Source organism: Peromyscus eremicus, chromosome 2 (genome assembly GCF_949786415.1).
Source record: "Peromyscus eremicus chromosome 2, PerEre_H2_v1, whole genome shotgun sequence".
Classification (NCBI taxonomy): domain Eukaryota; kingdom Metazoa; phylum Chordata; class Mammalia; order Rodentia; family Cricetidae; genus Peromyscus; species Peromyscus eremicus.
The window spans coordinates 34,501,366-34,526,895 of NC_081417.1; the positions used below are offsets into that span (position 1 = coordinate 34,501,366).

At 43.5% G+C, this 25,530-nt stretch overlaps 1 protein-coding gene across 3 annotated transcripts; it reads left to right on the forward strand.

Annotated features, from left to right (window-relative positions):
* Nucleotides 1-1,442: 1,442 nt before the first annotated feature.
* Nucleotides 1,443-25,163, forward strand: C2H8orf89 (chromosome 2 C8orf89 homolog). Of its 3 annotated transcripts, none has more exons than XM_059253993.1 (5): nt 1,443-1,702; nt 16,347-16,510; nt 18,572-18,713; nt 23,227-23,282; nt 24,877-25,163. In XM_059253993.1, the coding sequence occupies exons 2-5, from the start codon at nt 16,384-16,386 to the stop codon at nt 25,023-25,025; spliced, it is 474 nt and encodes a 157-aa protein (XP_059109976.1). In that variant the 5' UTR covers nt 1,443-1,702; nt 16,347-16,383; the 3' UTR covers nt 25,026-25,163. The 3 variants fall into 3 exon arrangements, with proteins under 3 accessions (XP_059109976.1, XP_059109975.1, XP_059109977.1); XM_059253992.1 differs by having other exon boundaries at nt 1,448-1,702; nt 16,344-16,510; XM_059253994.1 differs by lacking the exon at nt 1,443-1,702 and adding an exon at nt 15,659-15,675 and having other exon boundaries at nt 16,344-16,510.
* Nucleotides 25,164-25,530: the final 367 nt, after the last annotated feature.

A 25,530-nucleotide genomic window follows, 5' to 3' on the forward strand; every position in this document is an offset into this window, starting at 1 on the left:
ACAACATCAAAAAGTACAAGATTGTACCTTGTGGTGGTTAGGTTGAGAGCTTTGTCCTAATGGATGGGATCAGTGCCGTATAAATTGGCTGGGGACAATATGGTAGATCTCTTTTTGCCCCTCCCCATTTGACATTTGTCTTTCTGGAGCATGCAGTGTTCCAGGTGCCCTCTTGAAAGAAGGGACTCTGCCCTCACCAAACACTGACCCTGCCTTCCCTTTGATCTTGGACTTCTTAGCAATAGAACTTTAAGAAAACAAACAAAAACATTTAAGGGAGATTTTTAGATACCCAGAAAAGAGCAGTTGGGGAAAGGCAGAATTTGTATGGTGCAGGAGCCAAAAGGACACATGAAAGAAACATTTGAATCCTGGTATATTGTTTGATCCATATCATCTCTTCTATGTGATTCTCCACTTTGCAACCCCAGAACTGAATTTATAATTGGTTTTGAAATGGACTCAGACATGTTTTCTCTTAATTTCTACCCATTAAATTCTTCCCTTAAGTTAATATGCAGCCCAGTCTTCTATATGTCTCATTAGCGCTTTTTTTTTTTGCCAATACTTTTATTTATATAAAGTATACACATACATGTATTTATTGGAGACAGGATCTCATGTATCCTAGACTGGCCTTGAACTCATGATGACCTTGAACTGATCCTCCTGCCTCCACCACAGGGTTTGGGATTACAGAGCATATGCCACCATGCCCTCTTTTATGTGGTGCTAAGCACCAAACCCAGAGCCTTGTACGTGCTAAGAAAAGGATCCACCAAAAAGTCTAGATGCCCAGCTCCACTGAGCCTAGTTTCAGATGAGGGGTTAGCTTTATCTACTTTAGTATTACAGTCCGGGTCTAATTTGAGTTAGCTTTCTTAACCAGAGGACCCGAGGACTGGTATCCTGTGTGTTGAGCAGTGAGGCATTGAAATCTTACTGAGTAGGTGCGGGTGCTAGACTTCCAAGGTAGGGAAAGGACACCCTTTTCACAAAACATTGAAAGAGTCTAGTTACTCTGAATCTGAAAAATGAGGCTGAGATCAGCCGATGTGCCAGCGGCCTAAGAAGCCAAACACCCCACTTTGCCCAACGGTCCATTCTCTCCCCTACCCTAGGAAGAGTGTTAGGCTGCATAGCTCTCCACTCAGCAGTGACCCAGAGGCAGCAACAGTGTAAACGGTCTCCTAACCATCCGGGCATCCACCCTGGCTTGGTACCCTGACGCCATGTCCTTTTCCTGCTCTCCTAGCCATCCCAGCATCCACCCTGGCCCGGTACCCTGTCGCTAGGTCCTTTAGCTGCTGTACGGGCCGAGCTCAGTGGGGCGGCCCCAGGCTACCGGCGCCTAGCAACCAACGGCGCACCGGGCAGGCGGGGCCACGGCTGCAAGCGCTCGCTGGCTCCGGCAGGACCGGGCCGTGCCGAGCGGCGGCCGCGCTCCGAGCGTCGCCGGGCTGCCGGCCGCTGAGCATGCTCGCCCGGAGAGTGGTGCCAGTGCGAGCAGGCTGCGGGCCGCCCCGCCCCGCCGCGGCGGACAGTCCCGCGACACCGCTGGCCTGGGCCGGGGGCTCGGGTCCGAGCCAGGCCGCCGCTGGCTCCCACGCTGCCCGCTGCCCCCGCTGGCCGAGCAGCACACTTTGGTGCCTTGGGTCCGGCACCTGAAGAAGCCCATCTCCTCGGTGCAGCTGCGGGGACGGTGAGTTCAGGGAGTCGAGTCGGGGCTCCAGGCTGGAGGCAGGAGGAAGGGCTCCTTCCCTCTAAGGAGAAACTAACTGAACGTCTGCTAGAGAGCCGCGTGGGCCACTCCAAAGCTGCTCTCGAGGCACTTCGGCAGGATGGCTTGGGCATGGGGACCTGACCAAGCATGCTCCACTTGTGGGGTAAGATGGCAGGAAGTGAGGAAGAAACCCTGAGTATTCTTAATACTGGACACACCCTTACAGGCTTGCCCTCCACTTCTTCCAGAGCTTAAACCTAAGGTTGGGAGCAGAGATGTGTTCACTTTCTTGACTTCCGTGTGTCCCCCTTTCTTCCCGCATAGTCTCAACTAAATGGACCAGAACTCCCTACGTTGCCAGTCCTGTCTTGTATAATTTCCGATGTGCTCATATTTGTGGGTGTATTTTTTATTTTCACTAGAATCTGAAGATACTAGGAAATAATTGTGCTGGGCAGGTAGACTGTTTTATGTACTGGTTATCCACACTGGTTGTCCAGCCTTTTTGGAATCATAAGCGTCAGAGAAACCATAGGGACAAATGCAAACAACTTTGCAAACAAATGCTCTTAGGCCACTGTACTCGGAGAAGCAAAAGAACCCCAGGTCTTGGATTATATGCACGTGTGCATGTGTAGTCCCTGTTAATTAACTGTTAGAATAACGTGCTGTTGGGTTTCCTTTTACTTTAGCCCCACGTTGGAACACCAACATGTTGCTGGTTGTTTCTGCCCTTTGGTGGGGCCTACCACCCAGCTCCCGATACATCACACACGGAGACTTACTCTTAATTATAAATGTCTGGCCTTAGTTTGGTTTAGTTTCTAGCCAGCTTTTCTTTAATTATCCCACCAAACTTTTGCCTCTGGGCTTTTCCCTTTCTCTTACTTCTGTAAATCTTACTTTTCACTCTTGCTCCATGGCTGACTGAGTGGCTGGCCCCTTGCATCCTCCTTTTTCTTTACCTCCTTTTTTTGTCTTTCCAGATTTCTCCTCATATTTATTCTCTCTGCCTGCCAGCCCTGCCTTTCCTTTCTCCTGCCTCGCTATTGGCCATTCAGTTCTTTATTAGACCATCCAGTGTTTTAGGCAGGCAAATTAACACAGCTTCACCGAGTTAAACAAATGCAACATAAAAAAAGGCAACACATCTTTGCATCATTAAAGCAAATGTTCCACAGCACAAACAAAAGTAACACCTTAAAATAATATTCCACAACAAGAATGTTTCATAAGACTTTTGTTGTTGCCTTTTTAAAAAGTTATCTGTGGTTTTGAAATTTACATTATGGCATATTAGGGCTTCTCATTGACTCAGCAGAGGTATGTGAGCAGGCCCCAAAGTTTTCCTTATTTGCTACCACTTCCTTTACTTTTTAATACATTTAGTGTTCTTCTGTCTTCCACCGTTTTAACTTTGGTTTTGGCCATGGATGGTAGAACTATACAATCCCAATTGAGAATGGTTCCCATTTTTCCCTTTTACAAACAACACAACTGTAGTGATATTGTGTTCCCCAAAATACTGTACACTCTAATAAATTTATCTGGGGTCTGAGAACAGAACAGCCATAATATTAAACATAGAGGTTAGGCGGTGGTAGCACACACCTTTAATCTTAGCATTCCAGAGGCAGAGATCCGTCTGGATCTCTGTGAGTTCAAGGCCACACTGGAAACAGCCAGGCATGGTGACTCATGCCTTTAATCTCAGGAAGTGATGGCAGAAAGGTATTTAAGGTGTGAGGACCAGGAACTAGAGCTGGTTACGCTTTTAGGCTTTTGAGCAGCACAGTTCAGCTGAGATTCATTCTGGATGAGGACTCAGAGGCTTCCAGTCTGAAGAAATGGGATCAGTTGAGAAATTGGCGAGGTGAGGTGGCTGTGGCTTGTTCTGCTTCTCTGATCTTTCAGCATTCACCTCAATACCTGGCTCCAGGTTTGTTTTTTATTAATAAGACCTTTTAAGATTTTTGCTACAGGGGGCTGGAGAGATGGCTCAGAGGTTAAGAGCACTGAGTGCTCTTCCAGAGGTCCCGAGTTCAATTCCCAGCAACCACATGGCTCACAACCACCTGTAATGAGATCTGGTGCTGACTTCTGACCTCTAGTCATACATACTGTATACAAAATAAATAAATACATCTTAAAAAAAAAAAGATTCGTGCTACACACAACAGTGAACATTCTTCTACAGGTCAGGTGGGGACTGGGAAACGGCTCAGCAAGTGAAAGCATTTCCAGCACAACCTTGATGTCCTGATGTCCAAACTCACAGAGGAAAGAGAGGACCAACTCCACAGGGCCGGCCTCTGGCCTCCACATGCATGCTGTGGCATATGTGACCTCCCTACTCCCTGCCACATACATGGTTGGGGGAGGGAGTAAAGAAACAGAACTACTGAGTCAGATGTATGTACATTAAAATTTTTGACAGAATTTTGCTTTTAAAAAGGTTGTATTGATTTGCATTTTCTTTGTGTGTGTGTGTGTGTGACAGTATCATGTCATCCAGGCTAGCCTTGAACTCACTATGTAGCTTGAACTGATCCTCTTCCTGTTACCTCCCAATTATAACTGTACCATCATGCAGAGCTTGGTTTACCTTTGTATCAGCAGGCTGTGGTGAGGGAAAAATATTTATTATTATTTAAAAATAACTAAAATCATACTTTCTGTTCGCAGAGTGCTTATTACATGTTACTGCCTGATGCTCAAAGGTGTTTTAGAAATTCAGTCTTTGTCCCCTTATGAGAGGCAGAGGCATGACCCTATGAGTATGTAACTATCAGAAGGCAAAGTGGAGACTAAAATCCAGGTTCACTTTACTCTAATGCTGGGTTTTATAAGCTTCAAAGCCTTGTTCCAGTGACTCACGCAGCAAGCCCAACTTTTGGTTAGCTTCAGTCAGTTTCTCCTGAGCCTGAGGCCGAAGGCAGAGAGCTGAAGACAGGCATAGGCCCATCCCTAAGAACCCATCCATCTCCAGCAACTTCTTCCTCAGGCCTAAACCTCAGACCTATTTGGTCCCATCAAGTGGAGCCTTAAAACCTAGTCCTGGTATGGGGGGCATACCAGGGCAATTGGGTAGTTGGAGGCGCACGTATTATGTCTTTCTCCTCACTAACTCCTGTCCACTCAGATATGGCCCCTTGCCTCCATGATGCTCGGGGTTGTCTCTCTCTCTAGTCACTGTTCCTCCTTAACCTTTTCTTTGTCTTCGTACCCCACATATATCTTAAAAACTATTCTGACTTTCTTCTCTCTCTCAAATCTCCTTTGCCAACTTTAGTGAAGACTTACTTCTCATCTGTAAATAGATAGTTTTTAACCTTTTGTCTCCAAACCAGTTACCCCCAGTTTCTACTGAGTGGTTCCAGGTTGTGTATGTCCGCTGAATACCCTTCTGTATTTGTTTTCTGTAAAACAGTGTTTCTCATCACCTGCCAACCTCCACTCCAGCTCAGTCTCTTTGGACTCTGTATTGGTCAGGTTCTCGTGCCCAGTTAACAGCCACAGTCACCTTTAACCCCCCTCTTCCCGGTCAGAATGTCAGTATTCAGTCCATTGTCAATTACATTCTCGCTGGACTGTTTTAGTAGCTTCCTAGCAGGGTAGCAATGCACACCTGTAATCCCAGGACTGGAGAGGCCAGGTAGGAGGTGTGTGAGTTTTTCTGCAATCCTGGGCGACATAGTAAGACAGATCTTGTATAAAAAAAAAAAAAAAAAAAAAAAAAAAAAAAAGAAACGAAAAGGGCCGGGCAGCAATGGCACACACCTTTAATCCCAACACTCGGGAGGCAAAGCCAGGCAGATCTCTGTGAGTTCAAGGCCAGCCTGATCTACAGAGTAAGATTCAGGACAGGCACCAAAACAACACAGAGAAACCCAGTCTCTAAAAAAGCCACCCCCCCCCAAAAAAAACCCAAAACAAACAAACAAAGGAAAGAAAAAGAAAATCACTTGTTTTAGCAATTTTCCAGCTATGGTGACATACAGATCCCAATATGCTGTTTGCTTTTATAAATAGAAGTTGTTCGTGCTCACATTGTAACAATCCCAAGGCAGGTGTATTTATCAACAGGCAGCTTTCTTCCAGGTTTTAGAAGAACCCAGGCTCTGCCTTAAGTGGCACTTCACTGTTATCTAAATCCAGCTAGCACAAGTGGTGGTTAAGCTTCAAGAGCTTCCTCGGTGATCCAGGCGGCAATTGTATTGTATTTTTATGACTTAATCTTGGAAGTCACGCTGACTTCCTCTGCTTTATTCATTCATCTGTAGTTAATGGCTGCAGAAGTTAATTTCAGGGAAAGGGGCACCGATCTCATCACTGAACCCTGACGTCACGTGGGAAGGAAGAGCATGTGAGACTAAATTCATACTAGCATATCTGTCTTTGACAAAGAGTTTCCTAAGTGCCATGAGAAGACAAACTGCCATTGACCTGTGAAAGCTGCTAGAAAACTTGCCATCTATCTGAGCCATGCTAAGAAAGAGTAAGCTGCTGAGGGGTGGAGCTTCTAAGCTAGACCAGCTCAGCTCTGGGGCCAGAATTCCCACTGCTATGTAGTTAGAGACTGCAGCCCAAGAAGATTGCTTGATTGTGCCTGTAACTCTGAAACCCCAGGCCAGGCAGAGGTCAGTGGGAAACTTCTCTGTTTAGCAAAGTATCTATTGCTTAAGCAACAGTTGACTCCTGGAGGCAGCACCCTCTCCAAGTCAGGCTTGGAAAGTTACAAGTGATGTAAAGAAATTAACCACAATCAGGAGACACAGCAAATGCAGTTAATGGCATATTTGTGTACAGCAGCAGTTCTGAGCCCCTCTGGGCCCAGCAACACTCCTGAGTGTAGCAATAGAGAGAACGGGGAGATGTGCTGAGTGAGGAGTTGGCACACACAGGAGTCAGCCTAAAGAAAAGGGTGTCTTGCAACTGCTCCGAGAGCTGTGTGCGGCTGCTGGAGAAGTGCCAGGCTTCTCAGAGCGCAAGGGGGCGCTGCAATGGGAGCCATCTTGAGAAGGTCCCAGCAAGCAGCTGCTGAAAAAAGAAAAGGGTGTCTGTCCCCCAGCATGCTTCTTTCCTAGGAGCTCAAAGTCCAAGAAGAGGTGGGAGGAAGTGCGGACTGGCAGAGTGAAGGACTGTCCTTCCCTGCATGACCATTCCGGTTTTTTTAACCTCGGGGTGTGTTCGCTTTTTGTATGTGCTGACTGGTTAACTGGAGTGTGTGTGTGTGTGTGTTAATTCCATATAAGTGTAAGTATTTTTCTTTTTATTCTCCCATTACCCCTCTCTTCCTCTCCTACTGAAATCGCCTCTCCTCTATCTCTCCTCCATCCCTCAAACCTTTCTCTTTCTCCATCTCCCTCCTTCCCTCTCAAGATCAAGCCTTTCACTTCCACTTTTCCCCTATTTTTGTTTTGAATATTAAAATTTTTGCTTTTCTCTCTCTCTTTTTGTTTTTTAAATAACTTACTTATTTTGTGTACATTGGTGTTTTAGTACCCTAAGACTGGAGTTACAGACAGTTGTGAGCTGCCATGTGGTTGCTGGGAATTGAACCCTGGTCCTCTGGAAGAACAGTCAGTGCTCTTAATCACTGAGCCATCTCCCCAGCCCCTTCTCTTTCTCTCTTTCTTTAACAACCTTTTATCATAACAAAATGTAATTGTTATGCTAATCCTTTGGTTTATACTACTTCTCCACCACTTTTCAGTTGCTGTGGTTCTTAGAGTTGTGGGTGCTGTAGTTGGTGCTTGGTCATTACTGTATTTCTGTGTCTGGCTCACTGTTATGTGCTGTTACTGTTTTGGTTTTCTTCTTCCCACAATGTTTGGAGAGTGCTGTGTAGATGTTGTGTATATGCTGCTGAGGGTCCACACCCAGCCCAGCCGCAAGTCAGTACATGTTGCTCTGCACATAACCTTCCCTGGCTCAAACTTAAGCAAATACATAAACTCAAAGAATAAAAGTGATAAAAATCCCAAGCCAGGGACCAGGCTCTAAGTAAGCGTGGTGTGTGTGTGTGTGTGTGTGTGTGTGTGTGTGTGTGTGTATGTGTATTATGGAGTTCCCAACCCCTGGGAAAAAAACCATAGATTTAATCTAATTATGATTAAAGGATTTATTGATTTCTCCTAGCAGGACAACAGTCGCTGAGATAAATTTAAGATTGCTGTGAGAATGGGGGTGGGGGAAGGATTTTTTTTTTAATTTCAAGATTTATTTATTATGTATACACTGTTCTGCCTGCATATATGCCTGCAGGCCAGAAGAGGACACCAGATCTCATTACAGATGGTTGTGAGCCACCATGTGGTTGCTGGGAATTAAACTCAGGTCCTCTGGAAGAGCAGCCAGTGCTCTTAACTGCTGAGCCATCTCTCCACCCTGGGGGAAGGATTTTTTTTTTTTTTTTTTTGGTTTTTCGAGACAGGGTTTCTCTGTGTATTTTGCGCCTTTCCTGGAACTCACTTTGTAGACCAAGCTGGCCTTGAACTCACAGAGATTCACCTGCCTCTGCCTCCGGGGTGCTGGGATTAAAGGCGTGTGCCACCACCGCCCGTCAAGGGAAGGATTTTTAAAGGCAAAACCCACAAGAAGACCTTGAGTATCTGCACAAGCAAGCTAAGAGTTGTTTTGGAAGAAAAAAAGAAAAAAGAGTTGTTTTGCTCTGCCAAGATTGGGCAACCTGAATGTCTGCACAAGCAGGTTACAGAAGCCAGAAAGCAGTCAGTCCCAACATACCAGTGGATGGTCATCACTGTATACTTCTGAGTGTGCGGTCACTAAGTCAGAGTTCCTGGGAATCTATCTTCCGGGGACTGGAGTCAGAGACAACCAGTGGGTACCAAGATGGATGCCTAGCGTAAGACGGAGGGTTGTTTTTTTTTTTTTTTAGCTATCACAGTTGTGCTGAAGACCTGCTCCTCAGTTTTGGCAATGGCAGAGAAAAACTGAAAAGTCTATGGACCCTGCTTCTATAAGGACCACAGCACAGGCTGAACCCACATCCTCAGAACACACATTCTTACCAAGATAAAGCTGTAATTAAAGGAGGAGGGCCCCGTGTATTCCAGTGTTTACATCTTCTTTTCTTTTCTTTTCTTTTCTTTTTTTTTTTTGGTTTTTCGAGACAGGGTTTCTCTGTGTAGCTTTGCGCCTTTCCTGGAACTCACTTGGTAGCCCAGGCTGGCCTCGAACTCACAGAGATCCGCCTGGCTCTGCCTCCTGAGTGCTGGGATTAAAGGCGTGCGCCGCCGCCGCCGCCGCCGCCGCCGCCGCCGCCGCCGCCACCACCGCCTGGCTTCAATGTTTACATCTTCTGGATCCACTCCTCTGGATCCTCAGAGAAAGTAGGACCCTCAGCTTTCTAAACAGTATGTACTGTTTGAAAATACACTAGTCCTTAACCAATACATAAACAGGAAATTATACTATTAAATCCATTAGGAAATATATTCACCACTTCAACATTCTCACGTCGTAGGAAATCTCTTCCTAAAAAGGCTACCCCATAAAAATGGAAATATATCCACCCAACATGGAAATACAAGAAACGTGAAAAAAAAAGGCAAGATGACTCCTCTGAAAATTCATAATTCTCAGCCGGGCGTTGGTGGCGTTGGTGGCGCACGCCTTTAATCCCAGCACTCGGGAGGCAGAGCCAGGCGGATCTCTGTGAGTTTAAGGCCAGCCTGGGCTACCAAGTGAGTTCCAGGAAAAGGCGCAAAGCTACACAGAGAAACCCTGTCTCGAAAACCCAAAAAAAAAAAAGAAAAAAAATTCATAATTCTCTAGCAATTGGCTCCAAAGTTATTGAAATGGATGAAATGCTGGATTAAAAACCTCCGAATAATGACTGTTTAAAAGACCAATGAAGGCTGGAGATAAGGCTCAACAGTAACAGTACTTGCTGCCAAGTCTGACAACATGAGTTTGATTCCTGGAGAGAACTGATCCCTGCAAGTCATCCTCTGATCTCCACACATGTTCCATATGTGTACACACACACACACACACACACACACACACACACACACACACACGAATGAATAAATGTAAAAAATTAAAACATCAATGAATACCAAGTGGAGGGGGACCTGAACTAATTAAGGAGAATAATATAGGATATGAACAAGAAGTTCAATAAAAATAGATTTTTGAAAAGAAAACAAACAGATTTTTAGAAATGAAAAACTGAGTAAGGGCTGGAGAGATGGCTCAGAGGTTAATAGCACGTGCTGCTCTTCCAGAGGTCCTGAGTTCAATTCCCAGCAACCACATGGTGGCTCACAACCATCTATAATGAGATCTGGTGCCCTCTTCTGGCATGCAGGCATACATGCAGGCAGAATGCTATATACATAATAAATAAACCTTAAAAAAAAAAGAAAGAAAAGCTGAGTAAGTCAAAATTAAAACAACTCAGTGGAAAGCTTCACCAATAGAGGAAGTCAAGAAGGGAGAATTTGGGGGCTTGAAGATAAAGTTCATGAGTTAAATGATTCAAACAGGAATAAAGAAAAAGAATCTGTAGTAATTGAGAAGCTGGAGTGGGAAAATCATGGGCTCGAGGCCTATCTGCCTACAGAATGAGTTCAAGACCAGCCTCAGCAACTTAACCCTGCCCCCAAATAAAAAGCAGAGGCTGGAGAGATGGCTCAGCACTAAGTGTTCACTGCTCTTCCAGAGGACTCAAGTTACCTTCCCAGAACCTTTGTTGGGTGGCTCACAACTTCCTGTAGTTCCATTTCAGAAGAGAACTATAAGCATGAACGCACAGGAAAGAATAAATCCCAGCAGAAAAGCAGATAAGCAATAAAAAATGAAGAGCATCAAACATTAGAAAGATAAAAATTATAGGAACTAGGACACACTTCTATATTATAACCTTAAGTGTAAATGGTTTTATTTCTCTAATTAAAAGATACAGACTTCTGAATGGAGAGATTGCTCAGCGGTTAAGAACACCGGCTGCTCTTCCAGAGGACCCTAGTTAATTCCCAGCACCCATATGGTATCTCACAACTGTGGGAGTCTGTGAGAGTCCAGCTCCAACCTGCTCCCACCTTTTGAAGGGTTCTTGGGTGGAGGAGAGAGGAATTAGAAAATTAGTTAGAAAGATAGACCTAGACAGCAAGGAGAAAGACAAGAGACACAAGATAGCTTTAGGAGGTCCCTGGATCAATACCCAGTCACCCAGAGCTTTATGCAAAAGGCCTTTTTATAATATGCCAAGGGGAGAGGCAAAAGACCTCCCCCTTGCAAGATCAAAGCACACCGTATAGCCAAGTGTAGACTCTTTCAAACACGTGGTAAACACGCCCGTGGCCAACTCTCCTTACTTAACCCTGCTAGGTAAAGCAAGCTCAGATTCTCTGACCCTGAGTAAGGTCTCACTAGGAAGCCTCTGTGGGTCTCTACACAACCATCTGTAGTGGGATCTGATGCCCCCTTCTGGCATAAAGTCATACATGCAGATAAAGCACTCATATTGTTGGAGGGTTTTGCTCTTTTTTGGGGGGGGTGTGCCACCCAGCTTTCAAATAAATCACACACGGAGGCTTATTCTTAATTATGAATGCCCAGCCTTAGCTTGGCTTAGTTTCTAGCCAGCTTTTCTTAACTTTAAATTATCCCATCTATCTTTAGGCTCTGGGCTTTTCCTGTTCTTTTACTTCTGTAAATCTTACTCTTACTCTGTGTCTTGCTGGTTGTATAGCTGGGTAGCTGACCCCTGGTGTCCTTCTCTGGCTGCTAGATCTCTCCTCCCAGATTTCTCCCTCTATATATTCTCTCTGCCTGCCAGCCCCACCTATCCTTTCTCCCGCTTTGCTATTGGCTAGTTCTTTATTAGACCATCAGGTGTTTTATACAGGCACAGTAACACAGCTTTACAGAGTTAAACAAATGCAGCATAAACAAAAGTAACACACCTTAAAATATTCTACTACACACTCATATACAATAAATAAATCTTTTAAAAAAGATATAGATTGGCTAATTAGATTGAAAAACAACTTTCAACTGTTTGTTCTTGTAAGAAACATACCTCACCAGCAAAGACACACACACACACACACACACACACACACACACACACACACACACAGGCTGAAGGAATGGAAAATAATACTCCACGCAATTGGAATCTGGAAGGAAACAAAATGAACTGTGTTCATATTTAATAAAGCATATTTCAAGGCAAAATTAGAAGAAACAAGACCACTTCATCGTACTACAGGGAAATCATCAGGAGGATATAATGAGTGAAAATATATATGCACCAAATGTTCATGTAACCAATTTTATAAAACAAAACAAAAGAAAACTAGAACATCACAATCAAGTAAAAATTATTGGACATAAAGAGACATGGAGGCCCCAGTATAGTTATAGTGAGTGACTTTAATACCCTATTCTTACCAATAGGTTGGTGGCCCAGAAACACCCCACGGGGAGGGGGGCGAATCACTGAAGGAACTTCAGAGACGAACTATATGATAGATTATAGATTATTATAAATTATAGATGATAAATGAATGGCACTAACAGACTCTATGAAGCTTCATCCAAAAACTGCAACATACACATTTTTTTCACATATTTTATGGAAATTTCCTCAAAAATATATCTCTGAAATAGTTATGTTTAGGCCACAAAGCAAGTCTTTTTTTTTTTTTTTTAAATTTATTTATTTATTTTGTATATAGCATGTATGACCAGAAGAGGGCACCAGATCTCATTACAGATGGTTGTGAGCCACCATGTGGTTGCTGGGAATTGAACTCAGGACCTCTGGAAGAGCAGCCAGTGCTCTTAACCTCTGAGCCATCTCTCCAGCCCCCTTAAACTCCAGCCCCCTTAAATTTCTTAAGACTTGCTTTGTGGGGCTGGAGAGATGGCTCAGAGGTTAAGAGCACTGGCTGCTCTTCCAGAGGTCCTGAGTTCAATTCCCAGCAACCACATGGTGGCTCACAACCATCTGTAATGCGATCTGGTGCCCTCTTCTGGCCTGCAGGGATATATGCAGGCAGAATACTGTATACATAATAAATAAATAAATCTTTAAAAAAAAAAAAAAAGACAGAGTTCTCAGATAGCTTGATGATGCATCTCAAGGTCTTAGAAAAACAAGAACAACCCCAAACCAGTAGACTGAAAGGAGGAATACAGATCCAGAGTTGAACTCAGTGCAGTGGAGGCCAGAAGTACAATACAAAGAACCAGTAAGACAGGGAGCTGGTTCTGTGAGTAGGCTAACAAGACTGACAAACCCTTAGACAAGCTAACCAAAAGAAAGAGAGAAGATATAAACTGATAGAGATGAAAAGCAAGATATTATAGTACAGCAGAAATCCAACAGGTTTACCAGGAATTTTTCAACAAACTTAAAATAGAACTATAGTATCTACCTTCCATGATCGGCACAGCTCTGGGATTGACCTTACTGGGGTAACAATGAATGAAGAAACTACAGACACGACTGGGATGGGGTGAGCTCTGTGAAACAAATCAGCAGCCTACTGGTATTTACAGCTGAATGGGTAGATTAGCTGATCTCCGTAGGAGGTCTCTGCAAGGAAGTGGTCTCAGGCTTCAGTCATGCAGGATGAAGAAGCATTCTGCGGCACACATGGTCAGCATCCAGACAGGGATCTGGGGAAGACCTTGCCATTCCCATAGGTCGGAGGTATTAGGGTCCTTGACATGGCTGTGCTCATGCCATGAATGCTCACTCATACAGGGGTGCATTTGCTCCCCGTATCCACCCATACCTGGCGTATAACTGAAGGAATCAAAGCCATCATACACTAGGGATACCTGCAATGTTCTGCTGATTATGGCACTATGCATTCAGCCAGGTTACTGAATCAGCCTGGGAGCCTAGCAGTGGCTGAATGAATAAAGGAAATGTGGCCCATAGGAGTGTTAGCCAGATATACAGAAGATGAAATGATGTCATTTGCAGGAAATGGATGAATAAAGACCATCATATTAAGCCTGGGTCAGGTGATTCCAAGTTCTTGGCCTCTTATCCAAGAATTGAACATAAGAGCTCAGACATATTTTCAAAAGTGAGATGATGTTCTTCAGAGCAAAGCAGCAGTGTAAGCTGTAGGAGTAAACTCTGTCAAGACTGACGTGGGACAACATGAGTGACAAAGGCCCTGACTATTGTTCTGAGCTTCCTTTTAAGGAGTTGGTTACTGAAGGGCTTTTCTTGATGGTTATCTATTTTGATTGGTAGGTTATGTAATGGCTTCTCCATTGGGCATGCCCTTCCTCACAATGCGTCTGATTTTAATCATATGCACACCCAATTATGCATAAGCATAAGATGGTAAATAGTGGATCCTTCCTGTAAAGTTACTAGAAGACAGTTTTTGCCTTACTATGCATGCACCCAAAACTAGTTCAGGTCCGGCTGGCCCTTCTGTCTTCATACCAGATACATTGGGAATACACCTGAACAAAACTGTCCAAATTTGAAAACTTCTGAGGTGGGAGTATGTGTGGTCTAATGCAGATGGTGGGTGGGGGTTGGGGGTGGGGTGGCTTCTGAAGTCACTAGATGCATTGTTTGGAGAGGGTGTATGTGCGTAGTTATATGCAAGGGAAGGAAGTCAGTTACTAACTGTCTTATTACAAGAGGATGTATGTGCATAACCCCAAAGCAAATGGGGATCCTAGGGCATCAATCTATTTCCTCTGCTTGCCTGCCTTGGTAGAGATTGTGTTTATGAGAAACATCAGAAAAAGCATTTGGTTTGGCCAGTAAAACAACTTAGCAGATAAAGGTGCCTAATAACCTAAATTTGATACCGGAGATCCACAAAATGGAAGGAAAGAACCAATTCCCACAGATATTTCTGTGACCTCCACATGTGTGGTGTGGAATGTGCAGGGTGTTTTTTTTGTTTGTTTGTTTTGTTTTGTTTTTTATTTTTGAGATAGGATCTCTCTAAATAGACCTAGCTGGCCTTGAACTCACAGAGACCCACCTGTCTCTGCTTCCCAAGTGCGGGATTAAAGGTGTGTGTCACCATGCCTGGCTAGTGTTTTGTTTTTTATTATACCAATACATTCTTGAAGTTGTAGATATTTGCAAATTTGGATTATTATTTTTCAGTTTGTATTTTTAAATTTATTTCTCTTTATTAAAAAAAAAAAAAAGCTTATTGGAGACAGTCTTTACCACCCACACTGGCTTCAGGCCAGCCAAGGATGGCTCTAAGGTTCCCATTCTCCTACCTCTCCACTGGGATTACAGTTTACATTGTGTAGACAGTCTCTCTCTCTCTCTCTCTCTCTCTCTCTCTGGCCTTGGCTGTCCTAGAGCTCACTATATAGACCAATCTGGCTTTGAATTTCCCAGCTTGCCTCTGCCTCCCAAGTACTAGGATTAAAGCTTTTCACCACAATACCAGGCTCTCAAATGTGGACTTTCAAACAAACTTTTATCATAAAAAATGTCAAACATAGATTTAGAGATTAGAGATTAGTGTAATGGGTCTTCATGTATTTAGTGTGTGGATGTTCTAGAAAAATCCAGTTTTAAGAACATTTTAGCAGGATAAAATGCCTCAAGGAGGCCGTTCCAGTGTGAGATGCTCGGAAGTCCATCTGAGCATCCCTGTCTTCCCTCCGCCACCGGAAGAAAGCAGCCTTAAGTCTCTGTCTCACTTCCTGGGCTGTTGAAAGGGAGCAGGAGGCTGGTTGGAAGCTGAAAGTTATCTGGTTCTCTCTGTAGATAAAAAGGAAATTCTTAGAATGGAGTCTGGATTGTGATTCTAAGAGTTGTTTTGTTTTTTTTTTTTTTTTTGAGCCAGAGTCTCACTATGTTGATCCAGCTGTCCAGAAACTCCTTATGTGGACCATGTGGACCAGGCTGGCCTCAAACTCACAGAGATTGGCTTGTCTCTCCTTCCCGGGTGCTGGGATTAAAGGTGTGTGCCAACATGCCTGGTGAACTGAATGTCTTTGAAGAGTTTGGAAACTGTCAGTAACTTCATGTTTCATTTAAGGTCATTTTCATGGTTGTCACTCAGAGAGTGGTCTCCTTTGGCCTTCGCCTCTTTGGCCACATCCTATGACATCAAAAGCACTTACGAGGTTCCAAGGATATCAAAGTACTGGGAGTGGTAGTATCTTCTTCCTGTTATCCCAGCTCTGGGGAGGCGGAGGCAGGAGGATCGGAAGTTCAAGGCCATCCTTGCAGAGTTCTCTTTAGCCTAAGTTGAGACCCTGTCTCAAAACGCCAACCAAATAAAAACATTCATTTAAATGCTTCAAACATAGCAAACTTTATTCTTAAAACTCTCTAGCTTTCAAATCCCAAGACTATGCTGGGCACGGTGGCACACAGCTTTAATCCTAGCATTCACTTCAAGGCAGAGGCAGCCATATCTCTGTGAGTTCAAGGCCAGCCTGGTCTACATAGTGAGTTCCAGGCTAGTCAAGTGCTATATAGTGAGACTTTCAATAAGCAAAATAAACCCCCCAAAATGCATATTCCCACATTATAGAAAATGTGTGTTAATATTTAGTCTTCACGGTAATATGAGAAAAGATATTTACAAGAAATGCCTGTGTTCTTGCTTCCCCTGCTCCACAGCAGCGTGTCCTTCTCATCCGGGCTACTGAAAGAAGAGAAAATGGCAATACTATCTCCTGAGATCAAATTTGAGGCTTCCAAAGTCAGTAGACATTCCTTGGACAACTGCTTTCTGTTTGAGAGTAGTTGGAGGAAAGCGGTTTTGGAAACGCAGAAGATGAGGAAAGGTAACTTCATTTCAGTTGTAATTCTCTTGGAGAAACAGAAGGGATGCCTGGAATTTACATCCGTTTCTCCCCTAAGCAGTCAAGAGACATTATGGAACTCCTAGACATTTATATTGGGCTAATATATTAAGTTTATGGAAGGGGAAGGGGAAGCAAGTTAAGATTAATATTCTGCGAGCAATGGAAACACATTTTATTTATTTACTTATGTTTTAAAATTGTTTTATTTATTACTTACATTTTTCAATTGTTTTAAGGCAGCCTCTCTATGCTGTCCTGGCCTGGGACTTGCCACATAGTCCGAGCTCACCTTGAATCTTTGAAATCCTCTTGCTTCTGCATCTCAAGTTCTGGTGCTATAAGCATGCACTACAATGTTCAGCTACAGATTTTAAACAGTTACCTTTTTTTCTGCTATTTTTCTTTCTAACAGGGTTTTACATACCTTAGGCTACTCCTGAACTTGTGGTCTAGGCTGGTCTTTTAATTCCTCATCTACCTGCGGCCACCTCCCAAGTGCTAGGGTTTCAGGCTTGTGCCACTGTCACCTTTAAGCTTTTAGCCTCTCAATCTACCTTTTCTGTTTAATGCCTTTGTTTTTATTTCTTTTTAAAATGTGTTTATTATTTGTGTTTTATGTATATGAGTGTTTGCCTGCATGTATGTCTGTGTAGCAGGTGGTAGCTGGTACCCGCGGAGGCCAGAAAAGGATATAGGATCCATTGGAACTGCAGCTGCAGACAGTTGTGAGCTGCTGTGTGGTGCTAGGAAAGGAACCCTTTTCCCTGGAAGAGCAGCCAGTGCTCTAAACCTCTGGGCCATCTCTCCAGCCCCTGTTTTGATTTCTTAACTTGGGGATGAGGAAAGAACTCAGCCAGTAAAACACTTGCTGAGCAGGCAAGTTCAGGTCCCCAGAACACATGAACAGGTCTGTAGGAATGGCAGCCCGCCTGTAATCCAGCACACCAGAGGAAGAGAGTGGTAATTACCAGAACAAACTAGTTTAACTTGACAGCTCTGGGTTCTTCTGGGTTCTGCCTTAGTACGTAAAGTGAAAAGGATTGATGAAGGTACCCAAGTAAATCTTGGGCCTCCACACAGGCAAACACCCCCATACTCCCACCCACATGAAAAAAAAAGAAAGAAAAAAGAAAAAGAGAAGAAAACAACTTGAAGCCAAGTATAGTTGAGCATACTTGTGATTCCAGCTCTTGGGTGGCAGGGAAATTGTTGCAAGTTCAAAACCAGCCTGAGCTACATAGACCTTGTCTCGATTAAAATCCTGACCAACCAACCAACCAACCAACCAACCAACCAACCAACCAACCCTAAAACCCAAACAAAACAATTAAAAAAAAACCTGTGGAGTCAGTGGGAGCAATCTGGACACTTTGTGTTGTTTTTTACGGATTTGGTATGAATTTTGTGGAGAGAAAATTCAATTCAAATCGATGCTAAGGGTAGGATTTCAGATCATGTAATTTCTGCTTTGTGGTTATTTACACAAAAGCAGGACATATTGAAAGTGATTTTATCTAAATATTCTGTGGACTCTAATTAAATGAAACAGAGGAGGCAGCGGAGCAGCTGGACACCCTTTTTTCTGCTACTGCTCATATTTTTGTTTTTTTGGGGGAAGGGCAGGTAGGATTCTGGGGGCAGAACCTAGAGCCTCGCATGCACTTAGCGAGCCCTGTTACTGAGCTGCTTTCCAATCCCTTTGTGCTTTTATTTTCAGACCCAGTGTCACTAAATTGCCCAGGCTGGCCTTGAACTTACAATCCTCCTGCCTCAGCTCCCCAGCACTGGGATTGCAGGCATGAGGCAACATGCCTGATTCTCCTTGTTCCCATTCTTATCCACCCTCCAAGTCTTGTCCTCCCCGTGGTCAGTCTGGCTGCACTTGACAGTCATTCTCCTGGGAGAGCAAATGGCAGCAGCTTCCTGCTCTTTCCTCTGTGCCGGATTTCCTTTGCAATACTATGCATTTTAGTAAGTGGTAGAAGAAGTGTGCATTTAACCGAGAGAATTATGATTTTTTTTTATCACAACGCCCCATAGCATTTGGTCTAGAAGAGCCCAAAGAATGTCTCAAAATGCCGTATTTGCCAGAATTGCCAAGTTGCCCAAAGAACTTAAATTCAACTACACTCGAGATTCATAAGCACCTGCTGCACGCTGAGACGGAGATCCCCCCGATCAGGTAGGTGACCTGAATCTGACTCCCTTGGTTGAGTATTTGTAAGTAAAGGTGCTGAAGGTAGAGGGCTTTCTGGGCTAATAAATCTGATTCTTGCTTATTGAATTTTTTTCCATAAAGGGTTGAATTTTTAACTTTCTTTCTTTCTTTCTTTCTTTCTTTCTTTCTTTCTTTCTTTCTTTCTTTCTTTCTTTCTTTCTTCCTTTCTTTCCATCTAAGTTAGCCATTTCATTCAAGTTGACAAATAGGCACGTTTCTCTCTTTTTAAGTGGCATTGCTAGAAAGGATTAACGGACCTCCTTTTAAGTATATTTATTGTCTGAGCCTAGTTCAAATGCATAAGAGCACGGGGATGATTATCTATAAGGGTTTTAACTCTGCAGCCTTTGCAGGTTTTGGAAGATTGTGGGTGAGACTGGGGGTGATAAAACCTTGCACCATCAGGAGGGAGAGTTTTCGCCAGGCACCCACCTTTGTAAACTGCCACTAAAAGCCTTCTCTGGCTCAGGAGCTGGGCATGTAGCTCAGTGGCATGGTGCTTATCCAGCCGTCTAGGTCCCGAGTTTCATCTCCAGTACTGAAAAAAAAAAGTCTGAGATTTGTCTACATATCTGTAATCTCAGTACTCAGGAGCCCCAGGCAGGAGGATTTCTACTTCAAGGCTAGCCTAGGTTACATAAGGAGGCCCCCATCCCCCTACTTTTCTAATATAATTAATATAACTTTGACATACTAATCAAAGAAGAGTTCTCCCCCCCCCCCCTAGTTTCTCTGTGTATCTTTGGCTGTCCTGGAACTAGTTCTGTAGACCAGGCTGGTCTCAAACTCACAGAGATCTGCCTGCCTCTGTGTCCCTGAGTGGTGGATTAAAGGCATGCGCCTTTCACTGTTTCAGTCTTGGAGGATAAGGCAGGGACAAAGCCAGCCTTGAGAGGTGGGTCAGAGGTTAGGTGTGTGCACTGCTCTTCTGGGGACTAGAGTTTGACTTCTAGCACCTTCTTCAGGCACTTTACATGGACAGCCTCATGTAATTCCATCTCCAGGGGATCAGACACACACGCAGTTAAGGTTGCTGAGAACCGAGATTAGCCACCACAGACTAGTTCTTGTTCATTTGCTCGTTTTATAGAAAAGAAACATTATCTGAGTTGTAACTTTTTTGAAGGAGGTATACAATATACAGATATATATCTGGGTGGGTTTTTTTGTTTGCTATAGGTACAAATCACCATACCTGGCACACAGTTTTGTATGACCTTGCTACTACAAAAAACTTTCACCCACAGACAGCATACAAGACTGGGATTTTAGATTTCTTTTTTTCAATTGTCTTTGAAATGGGGTCTCACTGTGTAGCCCTGACTGGCTTGGACCTCACTCTGTAGACCAGGCTGGCCTTGAACTCACAGAGATCTGCCAGCCTTTACTTTCCAAGTTCTGGGATTAAAGGTGTGTGTCACCATGCCTGGTACTGTTTGGTTTTGAGCTGCTGGAGATTGAGGCCAGGGCTTTGTGAATGCTAGGCTAGCAATCTACCACTGAGCCATATTCCCAGCCTTAGCTTTGTTATTTTGTTTGAGACATGGCCTCATGTAGCCCAGGCTGGCCTTCAACTCACAGTGGAGCAGAATATTCTGTGAATCCCTGATACTCTGTCAAGTCCTGGGACTAAAGGCATGTGGATCACACCTAACTCTATTTCTTTAAAAAAATATTTTTATTTTATATGTGTGCGTGTTTCCCCTGCATGTATGTCTGTGTACTACATGCATGACTGAAGAAGCCAGGAGATGAAGTCAGATTCCCTGGAATTAGAGTTACAGGCAGTTGTAAGCTGCCATATTGGTGCTGGGAACCAAATCTAGGTCCTCTTGCAAGAACAGCAAGTGCTCTTCACTGCTGGGCCAATCTCTCCAGCTCTCAGCTTTCTTTCTTAAGTTTACCAGATCAGATTGCTTTTAAGTACTCTCAAAATTAACTGTGGCAACATAAGTAGGTAACTAGAAGATACTATGAAAAGCCAGCCAGTCTCACTGGCTTATGTCTGTAATATTAGAACTCAGGCGAGTTAGGGGAGTCCCAAATTTTGCTCAGTCACTTAGTGAGTTCTCTCACAGATGAGACATGTGGGGAAACCTTATATCCAAATAAATAAATAATTGAAAAATACTGGAAGATATCTATCTAGATGATGGGGAAATTTTCAAGTTTACAGAAAATTTGGAGAAAAAAAGAAACATAAAAAAGAAACACAATTTAGGGTGTTTTTCTGTTTTTCTTTCTTTCTTTTCTTTCTTTTTCTTTTTTTTTCTTCGAGACAGGGTTTCTCTGTGTAGTTTTGGTGCCTGTCCTGGAACTCACTTGGTAGCCCAGGCTGGCCTTGAACTCACAGAGATTTGCCTGGCTCTGCCTCCCAAGTGCTGGGATTAAAGGTATGTGCCACCACTGCCCGGCCTAGGGTGTTTTTCTATACTTGATTTTCATGGATTTTATTTTAGTTGTGATTTTAGTGTCTCTGTACTTTTCATTCTGCCCCTTTCCCCAAAGACTGTTTGCAGGAACACATACTCACGTGCACATGAGTTCAGGTGCCCAAAGAGGCCAGAAGTGTTGGCGCCCACAGATAGATGTAAGTTTGGGGAAGAACACTCTTTGCTCTTAGCTGTTGAACCACCTCTCCAGCCCCTTATTATGCCTTTTAAGAGTTATTATTGGCCAAACATCATGGTACAAGACTTTAATCACATCACCAAAGTAGGCAAGTGTCTGTGAGTTCAAGTCCAGCCTGGTCTACAAAGTGAATTCCAGGCCAACAAGGGTTTCATCTGAGACCCTGTCTCAACAAAACAAAACACAAGAAATCACAACAAAAAATATCCAAACCCAGCCACCACCACCCCCACCCCACCGACTGCTGAGCTTGACACTTACCATGTCATATAATCTTCACTTTACATAGCCTTGCTAGCCACACTATTGTCCATACATTGCTCTGTGGTTTACCCAACCATTTCCTACTTTAGACTTGTAAGTTCCTGTGACATCTTTGATTTTATAAATAACGTCACAAGGAATCATATAGCGTTGGTCAGCACTTTCAATATTTTTCTGAAGACAGATTTTCTAGGATCAAAATGTAAAAGGCGGGGCTGGGGATCTAGTACAGTTGGTAGAGTATTTGCCTACCAAGCCTGAAGTCCTGAGTTGATACCCAGCGCTGCATAAACTTTGGTAGAGCATCCTGCCATCCCAGTACTCAGGATAGAGGCAGGGGCATTCAGAAGTTTAAAGTCATTCTCAGTTATACAGTTACATGAACTACATGAAATAATAATCTCAAAAAGAGAAGGCAGAAATAGAGATAGTGAAAGAGAATCTTCACCCTCTTTCCCACTTCAGCCAGTGTTGGTTATCGTTTGTGATCAGGCTGTTCAGGAAATCACTTCTTGACATTTTCCGTTGACAGCTGTGGATCTGATTCTTGGTGAAGGGTAATCTGAGTACATTTCGTCACAGTCTGGCTAGTGTTCTTCATATATAAAGAGGAGTGGTGTGGCCAAGTGACGTGGTGTCTGTGAACTCTAGGCAAATGTAAATGTCGCTCTTTTCCTTGCCTTTCATTGAAATGCCTTGAGTTCAGCCACTCCAGTGAGGACGCACCAAGTTGTCTTGTGTGTGTTATTCCCCTCTGCATGCGGCACATCGTTCTGTGAAAGAACAATCTTGGCAAAGCAGGGAAGTACGCCATTTATTTGTTTTGTCCACTTTCTTACCTTCTTTTTGGCCCCCCAATGTGTGAATATTTGACTCCAAAACTCTGGTAAATGTCTAATCTTTTCTCAAATGTTCTTAATGAGGACCAGAAATTTTCAGTGACTCTCGCAACAAACAAGGAATGTAACTGACAATAACATCATAGAGGTAAAGATTAAAGTTTACCATAGTTATATGAAATGTGAAATCTTTACAATTCCTTAGTCATTTCCCCTAATAATTTGTTATGCCAGTCTATTCATTTAGGTGCAGAATTATAGCAAAAGTTCAGATCATGGTGACTGATGAGAAAAAGTGCAAAAATATGGGATCCGGGCATCTGCATCTAACACATCCAGACACATTAGTGTAGCTGCTGTCCTGACTACTTACAGTTACCACAGATGCCTGTGAAGAATTACACTCAGTGCCTAGCTACTGGCGAAATGTATCAGGAAATCTACTGTTGGATTGGTTCATTCCCACTGTTGGGGTTAACGATGGTGGAGTTGTTTCTCTCCTGTACCACTGATTTTTGTCCCCATGTGATATCATTTGACAAGGTGAGTTTTAGTGGGACACATCATGGGCTTACCAGATGCAGGAGCATGGGACTTGTCCCCGCACAGAAACAAACTGAGCCATACAAAACGTAAGAAGCCAGTCAGTATGACTGAGGCTATGCTATTTGCCTCTTGTGTCTTTCAAAGTCAACAGCCTGTGGGTTACTGTATGCCATTTTATGACCATCCGTAATCTTTAGGATTAAGAAGACCAAGGAGCCGTGCACCGTGCCAGCCCTTCAGGAGAAGTCAAAAGGTACTCCATTGTTCCACTGCCTGCTCCCCACACCTTTGCTTTTTTGAACAGGGTTTTCCTGCATAGCCAAGGCTGGCCTCAAGCTCACAGTTATCCTCCTGCCCCAGGCCCCCTAGTGCTGCCATTACAAGCACCGGTTGCATGCCTCGCTTGCTAATGCTTCTGTTAAGCTTTGCTTAGTCTATAAATTTAGGGGGTTTGAGGTTCATTACACACGCTCTGTCGTCTCAGGACCCAGGCCAGCCTCCAACATAGCTCACCTGGGCCACTTAGTAGCCTTCAAGCTGGCTACTTTATTTTAAATTTCTGAGTTTTAAAGTCATTCAACACTGCAACAGAAGCATGCAGCCTTGACGCCTAATCATGCTACCCTCCTATTTCAGAAACACCTGCTCCTTACAACGGACTAAAATGTGAATGTAGTACTGAACCCTTTACCACCTTCCCAGAAGGTTCCATGCTATCCTTATCTTTTTAAAAAACAACTATTGTTTTATGTGTGTGGTGCTTTGATTGCCTGTGTAGTAGTACTGTGAACCATGTGTGTAGTGCACTAAGCGTCCAGAAGAGGGCATTCGAGGATCCCCTGGAACTGGAGTTATCGACAGTTGTGAGCTTCCATGTCCTGGGAATCAACCTGGGTCCTCTGGAAGAGGAGCCAGTGCTCTAAATTGCTGAGCCATCTCTCCAGCCCCCTATCCTTATCTTCTATTCTTTTTTAAATTAATTCTGTGTACTCAACACATTTCGCTACAGCAACTATCTGTATTGCAATTGTTTAGAGCCCCAAACTGACTCTTTATTTTATTTTTTATTTTTTATTATGTATACAGTGTTTACAGTGTTCTGCCTGCATATATGCCTGCAGGCCAGAAGAGGGCACTAGATCTCATTACAGATGGTTGTGAGCCACCATGTGGTTGCTGGGAATTGAACTCAGGACCTCTGGAAGACCAGTCAGTACTCTTAACCTCTGAGCCATCTCTCCAGCTCCCCCCCCCCCCCAAACTGACTCTTAAATCAGTTTCTTTCCAAGCACTGCTGAGTATTTCTACCATATCTGGAGGGAGTCTGTCCTTTGCTACTTTAGAAGCAGACATTCCCAGTTTTCTCACTTCTGATATACTTGATTAGAAATTTGTTTTTTGAGAGTAGACATCAAAACCTCTGCGGAGTCAGGTAACTTAATTACATCTACAAGATTGTAGAGAACTTTCTAGGAATTCAGGCGTCTGCATTTACTGCCTCCTCCCTATACTTGTTAGATTTTGGAGGTATAGTGTCTGAGGCAATGCGTATGGCACGTGACAGAATAGACACATCTGGCTGGTGTTTGAGCCCTGTAATAGGCTCTTAACATGTTTCTGAAGTAATTGGCAACCAAAGTTAGTGGTAAAGTTTCTTGAGCCATATACTCAAAAGTTTTCCATTCTTTAGTTGTGTCAGAAGTAGGCATTAGCCTTTCTGGAAAGTTCCAGGTGTGCCTGCAAAGACTCGGTAGTGTTTCATGGGCATCAGTGGAAGGAACCTCACTCCCTCATTATATACAGTGCATGCTGAATTGAGTTGTGAGAGCTGACTTTCTCTCTCACAGGTTCTGTCTTCAGTGACCCTTTCACAGGAGCACCCTCTCAGTTTCTACAGAGACTTTCCAGAATGGCCATATTGGAATACGACACTATTCGCCAGGAAACACACAAGAAGGCCAAGCGGGGCAAGAAGCGAGATCTCCGAGACTGCTGATGGGTCCCACGACGCGCCATGCTTTCTCCCCGGGCCGTGGCTCACATTTGCCGTGTTTCTTTTTCTTTCTTTCATTCTCTTTTGATATGTGATATAATACAAATGGAAATGTAAATAGCAAATAAATATTTTATGTTATATATGGAATAATTTGTATTTTGTTGAACATGGCGTTTCATCTTTTATTTTACTTTTTTCTTGAAAATGGATATTTTATTATTAAAATGGAATGATTTTACTTTTAAAATAAAGATGGTACTAGGTATTGAACCCAAATCTCTGTGTGTGCTAGTTCAGTTTTCTGCCCACTGATTTATATTCCATAAAAAACATTTGAATTATGCAAATATATGCATGATAGAAGTTATATTCTACAAGTTTTAAGCACATTTATATGTCTTTTGATCTAATTTGATAAATGCTTTTGAGACTTATCTTTCCAATGGATCTCACTAGTTGTCACAGAAGGTTCAAGAAGAATCCAGGGATGGTGTCATACATCTGA

Bases quoted from the DNA above. Each gene is read 5' to 3' on its own strand.
- C2H8orf89 (XM_059253993.1), top strand. From the start codon at position 16,384: ATGGCAATACTATCTCCTGAGATCAAATTTGAGGCTTCCAAAGTCAGT. The intron at 16,511-18,571 runs GTAACTTCATTT...AACGCCCCATAG, and splicing joins AACGCAGAAGATGAGGAAAG to CATTTGGTCTAGAAGAGCCC. The intron at 18,714-23,226 runs GTAGGTGACCTG...CGTAATCTTTAG, and splicing joins ACGGAGATCCCCCCGATCAG to GATTAAGAAGACCAAGGAGC.